Source organism: Ammospiza caudacuta, chromosome 6, assembly GCF_027887145.1.
Source record: "Ammospiza caudacuta isolate bAmmCau1 chromosome 6, bAmmCau1.pri, whole genome shotgun sequence".
In the NCBI taxonomy this organism is placed as follows: Eukaryota; Metazoa; Chordata; class Aves; order Passeriformes; family Passerellidae; genus Ammospiza; species Ammospiza caudacuta.
This window is the reverse complement of record NC_080598.1, coordinates 12,192,645-12,210,105: the sequence shown is the minus strand read 5'-3', so window position 1 is coordinate 12,210,105 and position 17,461 is coordinate 12,192,645. Positions and strand designations below refer to the sequence as shown.

General features: G+C 52.4%; 2 protein-coding genes and 1 pseudogene across 2 annotated transcripts; all 3 read right to left on the bottom strand.

Annotated features, from left to right (window-relative positions):
* Positions 1-1,239: 1,239 nt before the first annotated feature.
* Positions 1,240-2,151, bottom strand: LOC131558784 (proto-oncogene Mas-like). Its single transcript, XM_058806804.1, has one exon. The coding sequence runs from the start codon at positions 2,149-2,151 to the stop codon at positions 1,240-1,242; it is 912 nt and encodes a 303-aa protein (XP_058662787.1).
* A 3,042-nt stretch (positions 2,152-5,193) lies between these two features.
* Positions 5,194-6,325, bottom strand: LOC131559455 (uncharacterized; annotated as a pseudogene).
* Positions 6,326-10,121: 3,796 nt separating this feature from the next.
* Positions 10,122-13,264, bottom strand: LOC131559035 (mas-related G-protein coupled receptor member H-like). The gene has a single exon (XM_058807234.1). It carries the CDS (start codon positions 13,262-13,264, stop codon positions 12,398-12,400), a length of 867 nt encoding a protein of 288 aa, XP_058663217.1. The 3' UTR covers positions 10,122-12,397.
* Between the last annotated feature and the right edge of the window lie 4,197 nt (positions 13,265-17,461).

Genomic DNA, 17,461 nt, shown 5'->3' with positions numbered 1-17,461 from the left:
ACCATACCTCATTTCTTTTCCCTGAGGTGTCACAGTCCCTCCATCAGCAGAGGGATGCTGGTGGTGCTGGGGGCACTGGAATGCTGGCAGTGAAGACAGTGCTGGTGAGTCAGTTGAGTGTTTCTCAGCAGCAACTCCAATTATGGGAGGAGCTCTGGGATCATTGCCAAAGCCTCCCCTGGGCCCAAGGAAGCAGAGCTGAGCTCGTCCCTATCCTATCCTATCCTATCCTATCCTATCCTATCCTATCCTATCCTATCCTATCCTATCCTATCCTATCCTATCCCAATCTCTGCACCCCATTCCCACCCTGCTCTCCATCCTCACCCCATCCTATCACATCCCACAGGTTTCCCAGATGGAGCCGCTCCCCCACTCTGAGCGTGGCCTGTCAGGCTCTGCTCTGCTCTGGCTTTGCCAGCATCCAGACCCCCTGCATCCCCCTCTGACCCTCTCCTGACCCCTCCAGCCTGCTCTGACACCTCAGAACCTCCCTGGGCTGATTTTTTTTCCCCTGACAGCCCCTCCCCTGTTCCACCTGGGATCCCCATCAGTGTCCCTGCTCCTCCTGGCCATAGGGTTCTAGGACCCAGACGGGAGGAGGAAAGCCCAGCTCCAATGTGCTACTCAGTAGAACACAGAATGGTAAATGTGCCTGGAGCCAGTCCAGAAAGATTTGGAGGCCTGCAGGGGTCTTGCGGCAGGTTCTGTAACAAGAAGCAAGAGCACATGGCCAAAGGAAAAGTTCAAGGCAAGGTCACCTTTAATATCTGAGCACTCAGTGAATGCGACCACCAGAGATCCCTCTGAATGATCCTCCATGACAATGAAAGACTTTGAGAGGAAGGTGAATTCATGGAAAAGAGTTCTAGGAAAGTGATGTTTATGTATTCGATAAGAAACACACTTTACTGTCTGTGTGTGGTTATGATGAATAAAACCCATGTTGTAAACTCTTGCCATATACAGAACAAGGGGAGATCTGTGTATGCTATGGTGGTAAAGAATTCAAACTTCCTAATTATTTCCATTGTGTATGAAAGCTTATTTCAGCCCCTTGTGGTATCACTTCCCAGCATCATCTCTACCCAATTGACATGGCATGGCATGGCATGCCATCCCATCCCAACCCATCCCATCCCATCCCATGGCCACTCCCCGTGGGAATAGGTGATCCTAAGTCACTGCCCCATGGTCCTGCATCGGGGCAGTTGGGGTTCAACAGGCTCAGACGCACGTCTAACTGCTCCCTTCTGGCTCCTCCAACACCTTCTGGAGGCAGTCCCTGAGGGACCCCATGGAGCAGCGCCTCCAGCACTTTGTTACTGAGATGTAGATGAAGGGGTTGATGCTGCTGTGCGTGCAGGCAAACAGGAGAACAACCCGGGGGGACACAGTGGTGTAGCCGAGCTGCTGCAGGAAATTCCAGAGACTGAGGGGGACAGTGAGGAGCACAGCCAGGAAGACAATGATGTCAAGGCTCTTGGATTGCTGCTGCTGGGAGCTACCCTTGAAGTGAATGAAGAGGATTGTGCTGGAAATGACCATGGATGGAGCAAAGACGAGGAAGTTGAGGATGTACAGGGAGATGAGAGCCCCGCGGCAGCAGAGCTTGTGTTCCTGTGACTGGCACAGGGAATTCACCGCAGAAATGGCAGCGATGGCAGTGATGGAAAGGGCCCAGAGCACGGCACTGACCACCACCCATGAGAGGTCCTGGGGAAGGTGGCAGAAGAGCCCAGGTGGGCAGAGCATGGACCTGCCCCTCTCGATGCTGATGGCTGTCAGCCGGTACAGCCCTACGCTGTGGAACATCGGGAAGAGGAGGAAAAGGAAGTGTATGGATGCTGGGGGCATGATTTCAAAACAGAATAAATCTTCCAGCAGGAAAAGCAGAGTGGACGGGACCATGAAGGTGAGGAAGAGGAAGTTGATGATGGCCAGGTCAAGGATGTAGGCAGTGATGGGTTTCATGGTGTCCCTCTGGATGTGGAACCCAAGGAGCCAGAGCACAGCCCCGTTCCCAGCCAGCCCACAGAGGCAGATGAGCTGTGTGAAAATGAGTATGGCCATGCTGGGGACATCTGTCTCACACAGATCATCTCCTTCAGTCGGTGAGATGACAGGGGGGGACACGGTGGTCACCTCCATGGATGGACGCTGGGCAGGCAGTGGGATGTGGCCCCTGGCTGCGGTCAGAGTGGATGGGCAGTCAGTGCTTGGAGAATCCAGGGATGGAGCATGTGGCTCCTGAGCAGCTCCCTGCAGTGGGAAGGATTCAGTGGGGAGGAGTGAGATGTGCAGGGGAAGAGGGCAGTGGAAATGGTGGGGTGGGAGAGGGAGGTGGGAGTGTTGGGCTGGTTAGCAGGGGATGGGGAAGGGAAGTGCAGAGCAGAGAATGGATGATCTGGGGAGGGCTCTGCGGTCACCAGGAGAGGGTGTCAGGAGCAGAGCAGCTGCTGCAGGAGAGGAAGGTGGGGTAGGGAGGAAGGCAAACATTCCACTGACCTGTTCCCTGTGGGGCAGCAGCAGGCAAAGGGCTCTGTGCAGATCAGCGGTGCTTCCTGGTCCCTCTTGCTCCTTTGGGATCCATGTCCTAAAGCGGCTCCTGCCAGGTCAGGGACATGAAGGAGAAAGTGCCCACGTCACCAGGAGCTCTCCACTCCCATCCTTTTGTCTCCTCCCTGTGCCCTGTCCTGGTGTTGCTCCCCAAGGCTTGGTTGAATCACACGGGAGTGAGGAAGTTAAAAATTGTAACTTTACCTGCTTCAGAAATTCATTTCCTCTGAGTTATTTATCATGCGTGTGGTTTTGTGTTTCTTTTTTTTTTTTTTCTTCTGAGGAAGTGGCTTTTCTCAGAAGCTCTAAATGAATTTTTTTGCGATTGGTTCCTCTTTCCCTCCTGATGAGAAACACTTCTTCCCTGCAAAATGTCCCATTCTGCAACTGCCTGCCCTCTCTAAATAAGTTTCTACCATTCCTCCTTTGTCTTCCCTGAGGAGTTACTGTCCCTCCAGCAGCAGAGGGATGCTGGTGGTGCTGGTTGCACCATAATGCTGCCAGTGCTGGCAGTGCTGCTGAGGCAGCTGGGTGCTTCTCAGAAACAACTCCTGTTCCAGGAAGGGCTCGGAGATCATTGCAAAAACGTGCTCTGGGCTGAGGACGCACATTTGAGCTGCTTCCTCCTCCTATCCCGATCCCATCCTCATCCCCATCCCCATCCCCATCCCCATCCCCATCCCCATCCCCATCCCCATCCCCATCCCCATCACCATCCCCATCCCCATCCCTACCCCACTCTCCATCCACACTCCATCCTGTCACATCCCACAGGTTTCTCAGATGGAGCTGTTCCCCGCACTCTGAGTGTCGCCTGTCAGGCTCTGCTCTCCTCCAGTGGGCAGATTTCGGATTGTTTGCATCCAGACCCCCTCCAACCCGCTCCAAGCCTCTCCTTACGCCTCCAAAACTGCCTGCAACACCCCACATTGTCCCCAGGGTTTCCTTTTCCACCCAACAGCCCTGATCCTGCCCTGCTCCAATAGGGAGCCCCAGCAGTGTCCCTGCTCCTTCTGGCCATAGGGTTCCAGGAGTCAGGAGGGAGTAGGAAAGCCCAGCTCCAAGGTGCTCCTCAGAATCACGCAGGATGATAAATGTGCCTGGAGCCAATGCTGAAACTGATAAGGAGGCTTGCAGTGGTTTTGAGGTAAGTTCTGTAACAAGAAGCAAGAGCATGTGGCCAAAGGAAAAGTTAAAGGCAAGGTCACCTTTAATATCTCAGCACTCAGTGAATATGACCACCAGAGACCCCTCTGAATGATCCTCCAGGATCGGGAGAGTACTTAGAGAAGGACGTTGATACCTGCAAAGGGGTCCTAGGAAAGTGATGTTTATGTATTAGATGAGAAAGACACTGTAATGGCTCTGCGTGGTTATGATGGATAAAACCCCTGTTGTGAAGTCTCACCACACAAAGATCAGAGAGAGATCCTTCTGTGCAGATATGGAATTTCTGCTTCCAAATGGTTCTCCTTGTGTTAGAGAGTTTATTTCAGCTGATTCCATGTCAAGATACAGAGGGGATGCACAGGGCAGAGGAGGGGGGAGCTGGGAGGGCACTGCAGTCACCGGGAGATGGTGTCAGGAACAGAGCAGCTGCTGCAGGAGAGGAAGGTGGGGTAGGGAGGAAGGCAAACATTCCACTGACCTATTCCCTGTGGGGCAGCAGCAGGCAAAGGGCTCTGTGCAGATTAGCGGCGCTTCCTGGTCCCTCTTGCTCCTTTGGGATCCCTGTCCTAAAGCGGCTCCTGCCAGGTCAGGGACATGAAGGAGAAAGTGCCCAGATCACCAGGAGCTCCCCATTCAGGCGGCTCCTCTCCGTGCCATGACCTGCTGCTGTTTCATAAGTCTCAGTGCCTGGGTCATTCTGGTTTTACAACTTCGGCTTGCTTGGAGTTCCACAGCCTCTGAGTTATTGATCTTGATTGTTTTCATTTTCCCCTAAAAATCAAGTGGTCTTTTTGTTTTTTGTGAGAAACGACGCCTCACTTAAAATTTTTAGAAATTTATTAAAATACAGCAAGAGACCAAATAAGTATAATGAAAAGCACTTAATGCTCACTCGCAGCCAGAGGCACAGCCAGAGGCACACTGCCCAAAATAGTAACAGGTTTTGTACCCTCTTTGTAATCCATCCCCCGCATTCAGACATATTCCGCTTTTCCAACACAGCTCTTCCTCCCTCCCGCCTTCCCGAAGCTTGTGCAGCGCTTCGGACTTCTGCTCTCCACCATGGTCAGAGATCAGCATTGCAACTTTTGACATGAACATAGTACTTGTATTAGAAGAACTGCAAAGCTTAAAGAGAAACTAAAAAAAAAAAAAAAGACAGAAGGGGAAGGATGCTCCATGTGATCCCAGCCCCTCTCCTGCCATCCAGAGGCACCAGCCATGCAGGGATTTGGGAAATCACTGCCATCCCATTCTGAGTGTGTCCCCAGGGAATAAATGTGTTACAGTGCAGGCAAGAGCTCCCTGAAAACACCATGCTGAGCCAAAGGAGATGGAGTTCATTCCCTGGGGCCGAGTCGATGAGGGTCATTGCATGGGGAATAGAGCTGGGGAACAGCACTGAGCCCAGCTGCACTGCTTGGAGCCATGTGGATGCAGGAGGGAGGAGGAAAGCCATGCTTCAATGTGCTCCCTGCAGAGCATCCCACAAAAATCACCCAAGGCAATGCTCCTGCTCCCTTCTCCTGCAGAAATACACCACCACAGCAAGGCTTATCCCGTGGATATTTATTCATCAGGAATTCCTGGTTAATATCAAGGAAACCCTTAGCCTCTGGCCGAGGTCCTTTAGCAGAGTAGTGGAAGGCATCCACAGGCTCACATCCCCATGTCTCTGGGGGACTCAGTGATGTGGGCTGTTCTTTCTTTCTGCTCCTCAAAGGCCCTCTGGAGGGAAAGCTGGAGTGACCTCACTGTACAATGCCTCCAGTAACTCACCATGGAAAAGGCTCTCCAGGAGCTCCCTGCCCAGAAGTAGATGAAGGGGGTGTTTGAGGCTGCTCTTGGTACAGGTGAGCAGGAAAACAGCCTGGGAGAGCACATTGATGTACCCAAGCTGCTGCAGGAAATGGCAGAAGCTGAGGATGCGATTTGAGAGTGCAGTGAGGTGGAGAACCATGTCACGCCTCTTGGGTTGCTGCTGCTGCTGCTGGGAACCCAACTTGGCCTTCATGAAATCAATTGTGCCAGAAATGGCAATGGGTGCAGCCAAGAGGAACAGGATGATGGTGTACATGGAGATGAGAGGTGCCCTGTAGTGCCCCTGCTCTTGTGAGTGACAGAAGAATATCATGGAGGGAATGACAGTGAAGAGAGCAAAGAAGGCCCAGGACTGACACTTCCCATCACCAGCCACATTTGCTTGGAAAGGTCCCAGCGGCAGCGCTGGAATATCTGGTATATGTGGAGCACAGTGCCAGCAGGCCTGAGCCAGAACAGCCCCCAGCAGTAGGAGACCACTGAGAGCTGGAAAGGGAAACGCAGGTACAGCAGGGGCATTACAGGAGAGCAGGACACGTCCTCCAGCAGGAAGAGGAGGGTGGAGGGGACTGTGAGGAGAAGGAAGAGGAAGTCGGCAACAGGCAGCTTGAAGATGCCAGAGTTATGGGTTTTCAGACTGGGAATGAGGCTGTGCTCTGGCTCCTCAGATGAGCAGGGTCACACTGTGTATGGCCACACTGGTCACATCTGTCTCACACAGATCATCTCCTTCAGTGGGTGAGGCAGGAGATGGGGACACGGTGGTCACCTCCATGGATGGACGCTGGGCAGGCAGTGGGATGTGGCCCCTGGCTGTGGTCAGAGTGGATGGGCAGTGAGTGCTTGGAGAATCCAGGGATGGACCATGTGGCTCCTCAGCAGCTCCCTGCAGTGGGAAGGATTCAGTGGGGAGGAGGGAGATGGGAGGATTGGGCAGTTCAGCAGGGGATGTGGAAGGGAAGCTCAAGGCAGAGGAGGGGGGCAGCTGGGCAGGGCCCTGCAGTCACCGGGAGAGGGTGTCAGGAACAGAGCAGCTGCTGCAGGAGAGGAAGGTGGGGTAGGGAGGAAGGCAAACATTCCACTGACCTGTTCCCTGTGGGGCAGCAGCAGGCAAAGGGCTCTGTGCAGATCAGCGGCGCTTCCTGGTCCCTCTTGCTCCTTTGGGATCCATGTCCTAAAGCGGCTCCTGCCAGGTCAGGGACATGAAGGAGAAAGTGCCCAGGTCACCAGGAGCTCCCCATTCTCATCCTGCTGGCTCCTCTCTGTACTCTGTCCTGGTGCTGCTCCCCAAGGCTCAGTGGGGTCACAGGGCAGGTGGAAGTTGTTTTACAAATTCAGCAACGTCAGAGCTCCACTGCCTCTGAGTTATTTATCTTGAATTTTTTTTCTTTGCCACAAAGGAAGTGACTTTTATCACAAGTCCACCAGAAGAATTCTACAAATGGCTCCTCGGTTTCTTCTATTTAGAAACATTTCTTCCCTGCAGAATGTCACGTACTCTAACTGCCTTCTCTCTACCATTCCTTGTTTCTCTTCCCTGAGGTCTCATTTTCTCTCCAGCAGCAGAGGGATGCTGGTAGTGCTGGTGGCACTGGAATGCTGCTGGCAGTGCTGGCAGTGCTGGTGAAGCATCTGACTGCTTCTCAGAAACTGCTCCCATTTTGGGAAGAGCTCCAGAATCGCTGCCAATACCTCCCCTGCGCCCAAGGAAGCAAAACAGAGAGAAGAATTCCCATTTTTGTCATGCTACCCCAGTCTCACACAGCCCAAGGAAAGGACAGCACTCAGTTGCTTGCAGCCAGGCTATCAGCACTTGGAGCCCACCCTGATTACTGCCAATCCCCTTGATGATGCAATGAAAACTGTCAGGGACCAGAGTGCTGTGAACTCCCAGCCAGCCCTGAGGAGGAGCTGCTCCTGCTCCTCCTCAGTCCTGGGAACACTTGGGGTTGTTTTTGTGGTTGTCTGATCCCAGACTGTCCATCTGCCAGCAGGGACACATTCCACTATCCCAGATTGCCTCAAACACACTCCAGCCTGGCCTTGGACATTTCCAGGGATGCAGGGACAGCCACAGCCTCACAGGGCAGCCTGTGCCAGAGCCTTCAGCACTCTCACAGGGAAGGATTTCTTCCCAATATCCATTCAGAACTCACCCTCTATCAGTGAGAAGCCATTCCCCCTTGTTCTGTCACTCCATGCCCTTGTCCAAAATGCCACTCCAACTGTCCTGGAGCCCCATCAGCTCCTGGATCATGAAGTGTTTGCACTTGAAAGGATTGGGCTGGTGAGGGGATGTGAGATTCCATAGCTGGGGACACAAACACAGGTTCAGCAGGAAGAGAGGTGACAGTTCTGGTCCCAGGGCCAGCAGTTTCCAGGAGGAGAATCCCAGATCCCTGAGGCACATGTCAGCCTGGGTAGGAGTCATCTCACCTCAGTTTTCTAGGAAAACTTTGGAATTTACTGTAGGCTGCTGTCTGACTGCAAAGGGAGTGTAGAGGATGACAAAGATGAAACCTGCAACTTTATAAGATTAAAGCCAAGAGAGCAGCATGGATTTGCCTCTTCTCAGAAGACATCCTAAATCATCCCTTTGCTCTGTGCCAGTGCTCCAGCTCACACAGAGAATTGGTTAATATATGGGTCCTCTGGCAAACTGTGTGGTGAAGATGAAGTACAGGAGAAATTGTGGAACACACATGGGAAAACTAGATTTTAATCAGAAAGGAAAGTTTAACAGGGCATTTTATAGTGCAGGGTCCTAAGGATCCACCTCAGCAATGAGTGGAGGCAAGTCCAGGCTGTTGAAGAGACAAGATTTTGGAATTGGGGTTGTTTTAAAAATGAAAGATGCAGCTGAGATGGAGCCCAAGTGCTGTGGGCACAGGTGTGGTTGCTGAGGCTCTCTCCCGTTGCTCATTTCCCGGGCACAGTGAAGAGCAGCTGAGGAGCAGAGCCCTGAGCCCGTGGCAGGCTCTGAGGCAGCTGCCTGTGTGTGAGAGCCCTGGAGAACACGAGGCAGCACGGAGAGCAGGGGCTGTGGCAGGAGCTGGGACAGAGCCCGCGCCGGACGCTGCTCGGGCTCAGCCCGCGGGCTGCGCTCCCCTTTCCCAAGGGACCATTCCAGGGAACCTCCTGCAGATCCCGGCCCAGGGACAGCAGCTGGAGCCTGGCAGCTGAGGGCAGTGCACTGCGGGCAAGTTCTCCAGGCTGCCAGAGGAAACCAGGTCAGACTCTTCTCTTCCACCTTCACCAGGGCCCCCTCATTGGGTGGAACCTGGTTATGGATTTTGGAGGCAGAACTGAGGTCTGTAGGGAATTAAGAGCTATAAACACTGGGGGGAAAAGGGATGGAATATTGAAAGGAGTGTCCTGCTGAAGGAATCCAGCATCTCAGTGATATCAACTGACACCTGAGAGTCCAGGTCAGATCCATCCCAAAGACATTTATTCTCTGATATCTCCATGGGCAATCCTCTCCTTCTTCAATTGTTTTCCTGCTCCAGCGCTGTCCTGGCCACAGCCAGGAAGGAGGTATCTCCCTGGATGTTGTGCCAGGCACACAGGACCAGGCTCCCACATCCTCCTTGCCATCTGTCCTGTCCCTCACCCCTCCCTGTGCTGCTCCACATGGAAGCTGTGGGTGGGAAAAGATGGGAAAAGCCACGTTTGGGGGACAGCAGCGTTGCTCTGGTGTGTCTGTTTGTCACCCCTGCAGCTGTGTGAGGGCAGGAGAAGCAGCAGAGGTGTCACCATGAGCACTTTGCCCCTGGCACGGAGGGAGCCAGCCCTGCCTGCTGGAGCCAGCCCGGTGGGAAGGCATCCCAGGGGAGCTGGAATGAGGAGAGCCACGACAGCTGGAGCCAGTGTGACAGCAGGCAGTGGAGCAAAGTGCCTGTCCCGCTGCTGCTGCTGCTGCTGTGCCTGTGTGGGATGGTGGGAATGGGGCTGTGCTCTGGCTCTTCAGCCCACAGCAGTGCCCACCCTCTGATTGACTGCCTGGCTGGGAGCTGTGCAAAGGAATTCACCCCCTCTGTTAGTGTTCCCATATAGAGAGGGCTTTTGAGGCTTTAGTGCTAGAGCCAGGGAACAGGGGCAACACAGGGGAGTCATCATCAAGTGGAATAATGATGAAAGATACTCAGCATAAAATAGAACCATAAAATATCCGAGTTGGAAGGGAGCCACAAGGAGCATGGAATTGAGCTCCTGGCCCTGCACAAGACATGCCAGCAATCCCAGCCCTTGCCTGAGAGCATTGTCCAAATGCTCCTTGAGCACGGTCAGACTGGTGCTGTGTGCAGCAGGGGAACTCCTGCCTGGGGCTGTTGTGGGTGACACCAGGAATTCTCATGGAATGGTTCGGGTTGTGTCCTGCTTTAGGGTAAATTTGGGAGGAAACCTTCAAATGGGGTCCCTCTAGAAAACAAACTCAAGCAGCCCCTCCCCCAGCTGGTTCAGAAAAAGATTTCCTAAGAGAGAAGTGGAAAAACTGTTTATTTAACAAGCCAAGTATTCAAAAGCACAAAAAATGAAAACAATATTAAACAATAAAATCTCTTGCTGTTCTGAAGAGCTGGCAAATTCAGACAGTCCTTGTTGTGGAGTGTAGTTTGGCTCACTCAGTCCCTTATCAGTCCCTCTGGTGCTGGAAAATGCCGCGTCCCAGGCCCCGGTGGGCCACAGGTTTGAGTTCCCAGGGCTCTTCTGTGTTTTCAGACCAGAGCAGGTTTGAACAGTTCCAAGCAAAAGGAAAACCACAGTCCAGGGAACTTCTCTGCCTCAGCCAGCTGAAAAAGCTTAAAAGCAAAGGAGAGCTCTGTGCTGCATTGTCTGTGCTGCAGACAGCACGGTCTGGGAGCAGGAATGGGGAGGAGTGAGCGCAACTTCTGAAAACAAACTGCTGCATCTGCTCTGCCCCTCTTTGCTCAAGAACCTGTCTGAAATGTGCAAAACCTATTTCTGGGCTAAACAGATAATGGGGACACAATTCAGCTCACACCAGGACAAGTTGGAAGGAACTGTAGAGACCATCTTTTTCCATCTTTTCTTCTTTCATGGCCAGGGACATCCAGGAAATCTTTTGCTTTGAAGTCTTGCCCTTTTTAAAGGAAGCTCAGGTAGAGGGTGGCCTGGGTTTACACAGGAGACAAAGAAGGTGCTGGGAAGTAGAAAAATACATGGAAGGATAATGGTCCTTCAGCACTTGCCTTGGGAGGAGCTCCCTGGCTGAGCTGTTTTTCCCTAGACAAGAGGTTGCAGCTTGGATACTTTCTGCTCTCCAATGGACAGGAAATGAGAGTCAAGGAGAGAAAACCCCTCTCAGATGTCCAAATCTCTCTCTTCTGTTAATTATTAAGAACTGTGTTAATAAATGATCCTTCGCTGTTGAACCTCACGTGTGTCTCCAAAGCCTGACTCACCACCCACAGCTTTCACTCTCACTTCCCTTTCCAGAAGCAGTGGCACATTGGTTTCCCCTGGATTTAAGGCAGTGGGAAAAGGAGGGACAACTTCCCCCTGAGCAAGAGATGTGGCTGCTGCCCAGGTCTCTCCCAGGAGAATTCAGGAGCTCTTGGCACTGCCAACATCATCCCAAGCATTGCAGGCATGGGCCTTAGAAAGGGCTCTGGTATGGGACAGGGACCTGCCCTGCTCCCAGAGCAGCCAGAGGCTTTAGAATGGGATAAAAGAAGGAAATGAGCCATTTTGGACACTGTTTAACAAGGACAGGCTCAGAAGTGAAGCCTGGATATTGTTTCGTCAACAAATTCAGAGGCTGGAACTTCCACAGTGGAATCAAACAGAAACCATGAATCCAAATCTGACTGAGGGGTGGTTACAGAATGACAAAGATCAGGAGAGGCTGGACTGTGGCTGGAGCTGCTGTGCAGAGTGGCTGTGCAGCTCCTCCTGAGGGTGGCCAGGTTCAGGATGGAGGTGCTCAAGGGCTTCCCTGGACACTGATGCTGGGGAACCAGAGGATGGATGGTCCCATTCTGCAGAAGAGCAGCATAACCCCCTAATTTCTGTGCAATTCAATGGTCCAAGCATCTGGCTATGGGAATTTCCATATTCCATGTACTTTTTGGATACTGGCACAGGAGTTCAGCAGAGTTCACCATCGACCTTGAACTTTACTCAGAGGGATTCCATTCTGGAATTGAAGAATGTGAGACATTCCCACTGAAAGGATAAGGGAATGTTGCTGTCCCTCCCCAGCTCTGCAGCCCTACCTGGTGTCCCTTCTCATCAGCTGGGAATGCAGGGCTGGCTCTGCTGGACAGAAGGGGAAGGATGCTCCCTGTGATCCCAACCCCTCTCCTGCCATCCAGAGGCACCAGCCCTGCAGGGATTTGGGAAATCTCTGGGACTCCATGACGGGTGTGTCCCCATGGATTAAGGTGTCCCATGCTTTGCAGGCAAGAGCTCCCTGAAAACACCATGGAACTCATCAGCTGAGCCAAAGGAGATGGAGTTCATTCCCTGGGGCTGAGTCGATGAGGGTCATTGCATGGGGAATAGAGCTGGGGAACAGCACTGAGCCCAGCTGCACTGCTTGGAGCCATGTGGATGCAGGAGGGAGGAGGAAAGCCATGCTCCAATGTGCTCCCTGCAGAGCATCCCACAAAAATCACCCAAGGCAATGCTCCTGCTCCCTTCTCCTGCAGGAATACAGCACCACAGGGAGGGTGATCCCGTGATATTTATTGATCAGGTGACCCAAGGAATCCCTCAGTGACTTGCCTGGGGTCCTTCAGCACAGTGGTGGAAGCGATCAACAGGCTCAGACAGGCTCAGACTGCGGTGAGGGGAGCATTTAGCGCGACTCACACAGCTTTGGCTATTCAAAGACCCTCTGGAGGGAGAGCTGGAGGGACTCCATGGAGCAGGGCCTCCAGCACTCCCCTGACAAGAAGTAGATGAAGGGTTTGATGGTACTGTGGATACACATGGTGACGAAAACAACCTCTGAGGGCACGCCTATATAACTGAGCAGCTGCAGGAAATTCCATATGCTGAGGGGGAGAGTGAGGAGCACAGTGATTAAAATAACGATGTTGCGTCTCTTGGGTTGCTGCTGCTGGGAGCCCCACCTGGCATTAATGAAATTGATTGTGTGAGAAATGACCATGGGTGCAACAACGAGGAGCAGGATGAAGGTGTACACGGAGATGAGAGCTGCCTGGCAGTGCTCCTGGTTGTGTGATGGGCACAGGAATGTCACCGTGGGAATGACAAGGAAGAAAGCAAAGAAGGCCCAATATTTGACACTGTCTGCCACCCAAACTAGGCACTCAGGATCGTCCCAGCAGCAGCAGAGCTTGCAGAGCTTGTCCATACACGACACATTGCTGCTGCGCATCAGCCGGTACAGCCCCCAGTAGTAGGAGACCACTGAGAGCAGGAGAAGGAAACTCAGGTACAGCAGGGGCAGGATATGAGAGCAGGACATGTCCTCCACCAGGAAGAGGATGGCGGAGGGGACTGTGAGGAGAAGGAAGAGGAAGTCAGTGACAGCCAGCTGAAAGATGCCATAGTTGCGGTCTTCCAGGCTGAGGAGGCCGATGACAGCCCCGTTGCCAGCCAGCCCACAGAGGCACATGAGCAGTGTCACAATGTGTATGGCCACGCTGGTGACATCTGTCTCACACAGATCATCTCCTTCAGTGGGTGAGGCAGGAGATGGGGACACGGTGGTCACCTCCATGGATGGATGCTGGGCAGGCAGTGGGATGTGGCCCCTGGCTGCGGTCAGAGTGGATGGGCAGTGAGTGCTTGGAGAATCCAGGGATGGACCATGTGGCTCCTCAGCAGCTCCCTGCAGTGGGAAGGATTCAGTGGGAAGGAGTGAGATGTGCAGGGGAGGAGGGCAGTGCAGTGGAAATTGTGTGGTGGAGAGGGAGGTGGGAGTGTTGGGCTGTTCAGGCACAGGGCAGAGGAGGGGGGAGATGGGGAGGGCACTGTGGTCACCGAGAGAGGGTGGCAGGAACAGAGCAGCTGCTGCAGGAGAGGAAGGTGGGGAGGAAGGCAAACATTCCACTGACCTGTTCCCTGTGGGGCAGCAGCAGGCAAAGGGCTCTGTGCAGATCAGCGGCGCTTCCTGGTCCCTCTTGCTCCTTTGGGATCCATGTCCTAAAGCGGCTCCTGCCAGGTCAGGGACATGAAGGAGAAAGTGCCCAGCTCACCAGGAGCTCCCCCACTCCCATCTCTCTGGTTCGTCTCTGCCCTGCCTTGTTTTACTCCCCAGGGCTCAGCCGAGTGATAGAGGAGTTGGAAATTGCAGCTTTGGCTAGGTCAGAACGTCACTTCCTTTGAGATATTTATCTTTGGTTTTTCTGCTAGAGAGGAAGTGGCTTTGGTGAAAAGCTCCAAATGAAATATTTTGCAAATGGCTCCTCATTTCCTCCTGATGAGAAACATTCCTCCGCTGCAGAATGACCCATTCTATGACTGCCTTTCCTCTCCTCACAGGTTTCTACTGTTCCTTGTTTCTCTTCCCTGAAGGATCACAGTCCCTCCAGCAGCAGAGGGATGCTGGTGTTGCTGGTGGCACTGGAATGCTGGCAGTGCTGGCAGTGCTGATGAGTCAGCTGGGTGCTTGTCAGAAGTAACTCCAATTCCAGGAGGAGCTCTGGGATCATTGCCAAAGCCTCCCCACGGCCCAAGGAAGCAGAGCTGAGCTCGTCCCTATCCTATCCTATCCTATCCTATCCTATCCTATCCTATCCTATCCTATCCTATCCTATCCCAATCTCTTCACCCCATTCCCACCCCGCTTTCCATCCTCATCCACCCTATCACATCCCACAGCTTTCCCAGATGGAGCCACTCCCCCACTCTGAGCGTGGCCTGTCAGGCTCTGCTCTGCTCTGGCTTTGCCAGCATCCAGACCCCCTCCAGCCCCCTCTGACCCTCTCCTGATCCCTTCAGCCTGCTCTGACACCCCAGAACTCACCCAGGGCTGACTTTTTTTTCCCCTGACAGCCCTACTCCTCCCATGCTTCACCACGGACCCCAGCAGTGTCCCTGCTCCTCCTGGTCACAGGGTTCTAGGTTCCAGGAGAGAGGAGGAAAGCCCAGCTCCAATGTGCTCCTCAGGACCACACAGGATGATAAATGTGGCTGGAGCCAGTGGAGTGACAAATTAGGATGCCTGGAGTGGTTTTGGGGCAAGTTCCGTAAAAATAAGACACAGGAAATGGCCAAAGGAAAAGCAATCTCAAAGCAAAGTCATCTTTAATATGACAGCATGCCGTGAATGAATAAGCCCACCAGAAATCCCTCTGAATGATCCTTCAGGAGCATCAAAGGCTGTTCAATAGGGAGTGGATGCCTGGAAATGAGTTCTCAGAAAATGGTGTTCATGTTCTAGATAATAAAAACTTTTTGATGTGTATGTATGGTTATAATGAAAAAAACGCTGTTGCAAAGTCTCCCAACACAGACAGAAATAAGGAGAGATCCTTCTTTGTGTCCCGCTGCCTAATACTTCCCTTGGTAACACCATTGGTTGGTGTTAGGAACGTTATTTTCTGTCTGATTTTGGTACCACTCCTTATCCCTATCTCTGCAACACTCTCCATCCCATCCCATCCCATCCCATCCCATCCCATCCCATCCCATCCCATCCCATCCCATCCCAATGGGTTCCCAGTCCCTGGCCTCTCCCTGGCTGCAGGTGTGGCCTGTTGGGCTCTGCTGCTGTCCAGTGGGAGACTTGGCATTGGTGGCACCCAGAGCCCTCCTGCCCCCTCCAGCCCCGTCTGCCTGATGCCTTGGGCTGGCTCCCTGGAACAGAGGCCAGAGCAGGTGAAGAGAATAAAAGGAGGCATTGATGAAAGGCCTTCAAAAGGTTCACCCTGGGCTCTCAAAGCCTCCGAGAGGGGCTGCACCCAAAATGGACAATGGTCATGACTTTTTCAGACAGATATCAGTTTGGTCCATTTACAAATCAGAGGTTAATCCTCCAATTACAGCTTCTGGTAATGAAGTCATTTATTGCCCTCCTGTTTGCCCTCCCCAATTCACTTTTGTCTATACTTTTCTGGGCCTGATGCAGTAGAGTGTCCTTGAATTTCAGGCTAGAGGGATTGTTTTGTCTGACCAAATCTGAAGACAGTTAACTAACACTTTCCATGGAGTTTAGAGTTATGCACTAATGCAGAACAGGGTATGAAAAATAGAAAGGCTAAAATTCTAAGGCATCATGCCCCCTCTGACATCCTCTAGGAATTCCCCCCCAGGCTGCCTTCCCCTCCAGACAGCCCCGCTCCTCTCCTGCCCCACTCAGGAGCCCCAGCAGTGTTTCTGCTCCTCCTGGCAATTCCACGCTTCTGCAGCGCAATGAACAGCAGTGGAGCCATTCCTGTAGTGCCTCTTGTTTGTGTCCAGAGGAGGTTGGGGGGCTGGAGAGCAGGGATGGAGCTGGGGAGGGGCATCTCCAAGAGAAAGACGGCCCCAAAGCCTTAGGGGCAGGCTGGGGTGAGCAGCCCGTGGGGAGGGAGTGGAGCCTGAGGCCCGGGGCTGGGAGGGATGGGAAGGACGGGAGGTGGGTGGGCTGCATGGGGAGTGGGATGGGAGGGTGGTGTGGGAGGGGTGGGACATGATGGAGCTGCTGGGAAGATGTGGTGGGAAGGTGTGGGGTGTGGTGGGGCTGGAGAGAAGGTGTGGGGTGTGGTGGGGCTGGAGAGAAGGTGTGGGGTGTGGTGGGGCTGGTGGCCTCATGGAAGCCCCATGGAGGGGGTTGATGCCCCGTGGAGCCCATGGTGACACACACAGGTGTCACCCTGCTCCTGGAAGGGGGTGGCTGTGCTGAGGATCACGGCCTCCTCCTCTCCTTGCTGCTGCACCACCTGAGCCTGCTGAGGGAGCAGCTGAAAGGAGTGGAGAGGAAGACTTTCTGAAGGCAGAGACACCTTTGCACCTGGCTCACAAAATTAAAAATTAAAGATCTTTGAAGACATCTCTGCTGTGACACTCACAGAGCACTCAGGGTGGGGAATGCTGAGCCCCTGGGCCATCCTGTCTGTGCCAGCCCAGCTCTGGGCACTGGGGATCATGGTTGCTGCAGGGAGCACAAGCCATGGCTGTGTCCCCTCTGACACCCAGGCTTCTAAGTCTTACAGCAAATGTGTCTTAGACACATTTGAGTCAAATGTGAACAATTTTGAGTCAAAATTGTGAACATAATGGAAATTTATTTGCGATAGATATGTCCAAAGAAACAACTCTTTTCAGGCATTCTTATACATTACTGCTGAGAAACAGAATTCACTGCTTAGAGTTTTTAATGTTCAATAATAATAATAATAATAATGATAGTTTTTAAAAGTTCAATAATATTAATAGTAATAGGATAAAAAAGGACACTGTTTCCAGGGCTGGGTTTCTCCCGGCAAACAGACAAATAATATGGAGAGAGGGGGAGTGTTGCGTATACAGACAATGTTATTTTTGTACTGTTACATTGCTGAAATGCATGCATATTCATGTGTTTCATGCATTATTCAAACATTCTTTCAAAATTTCTGATGTTTTGGGAACTCCTTTGCCTGAGTTTTTCATACTCTGGCTTATCTGCATGACATCCTGGGTTCAGGTCAATGTGTTTTATTTCTTCTTGTGCCTCCATGCTGCTGTTTCCCATCCTCTGATGAGATTTTACTGCGTCCTCCTTAAATCGAACATGGTATTCTCTAATTGTCCTCCAGGGCTCTGGTTTGAGTCATGGTTATCACTTGGAGAGGTTGGTCAGTGGATGCCTTACACTGTTTTTAGTTACACGAAAGCATTTTTCACATCTTATGTTTTGCTGAGGTCTGTAACACAATACATTCCTCACAGTATTATTTCAAAAAGTGATACATAGATATTATATTCATTACACTACTATTTCTGTGAGCAA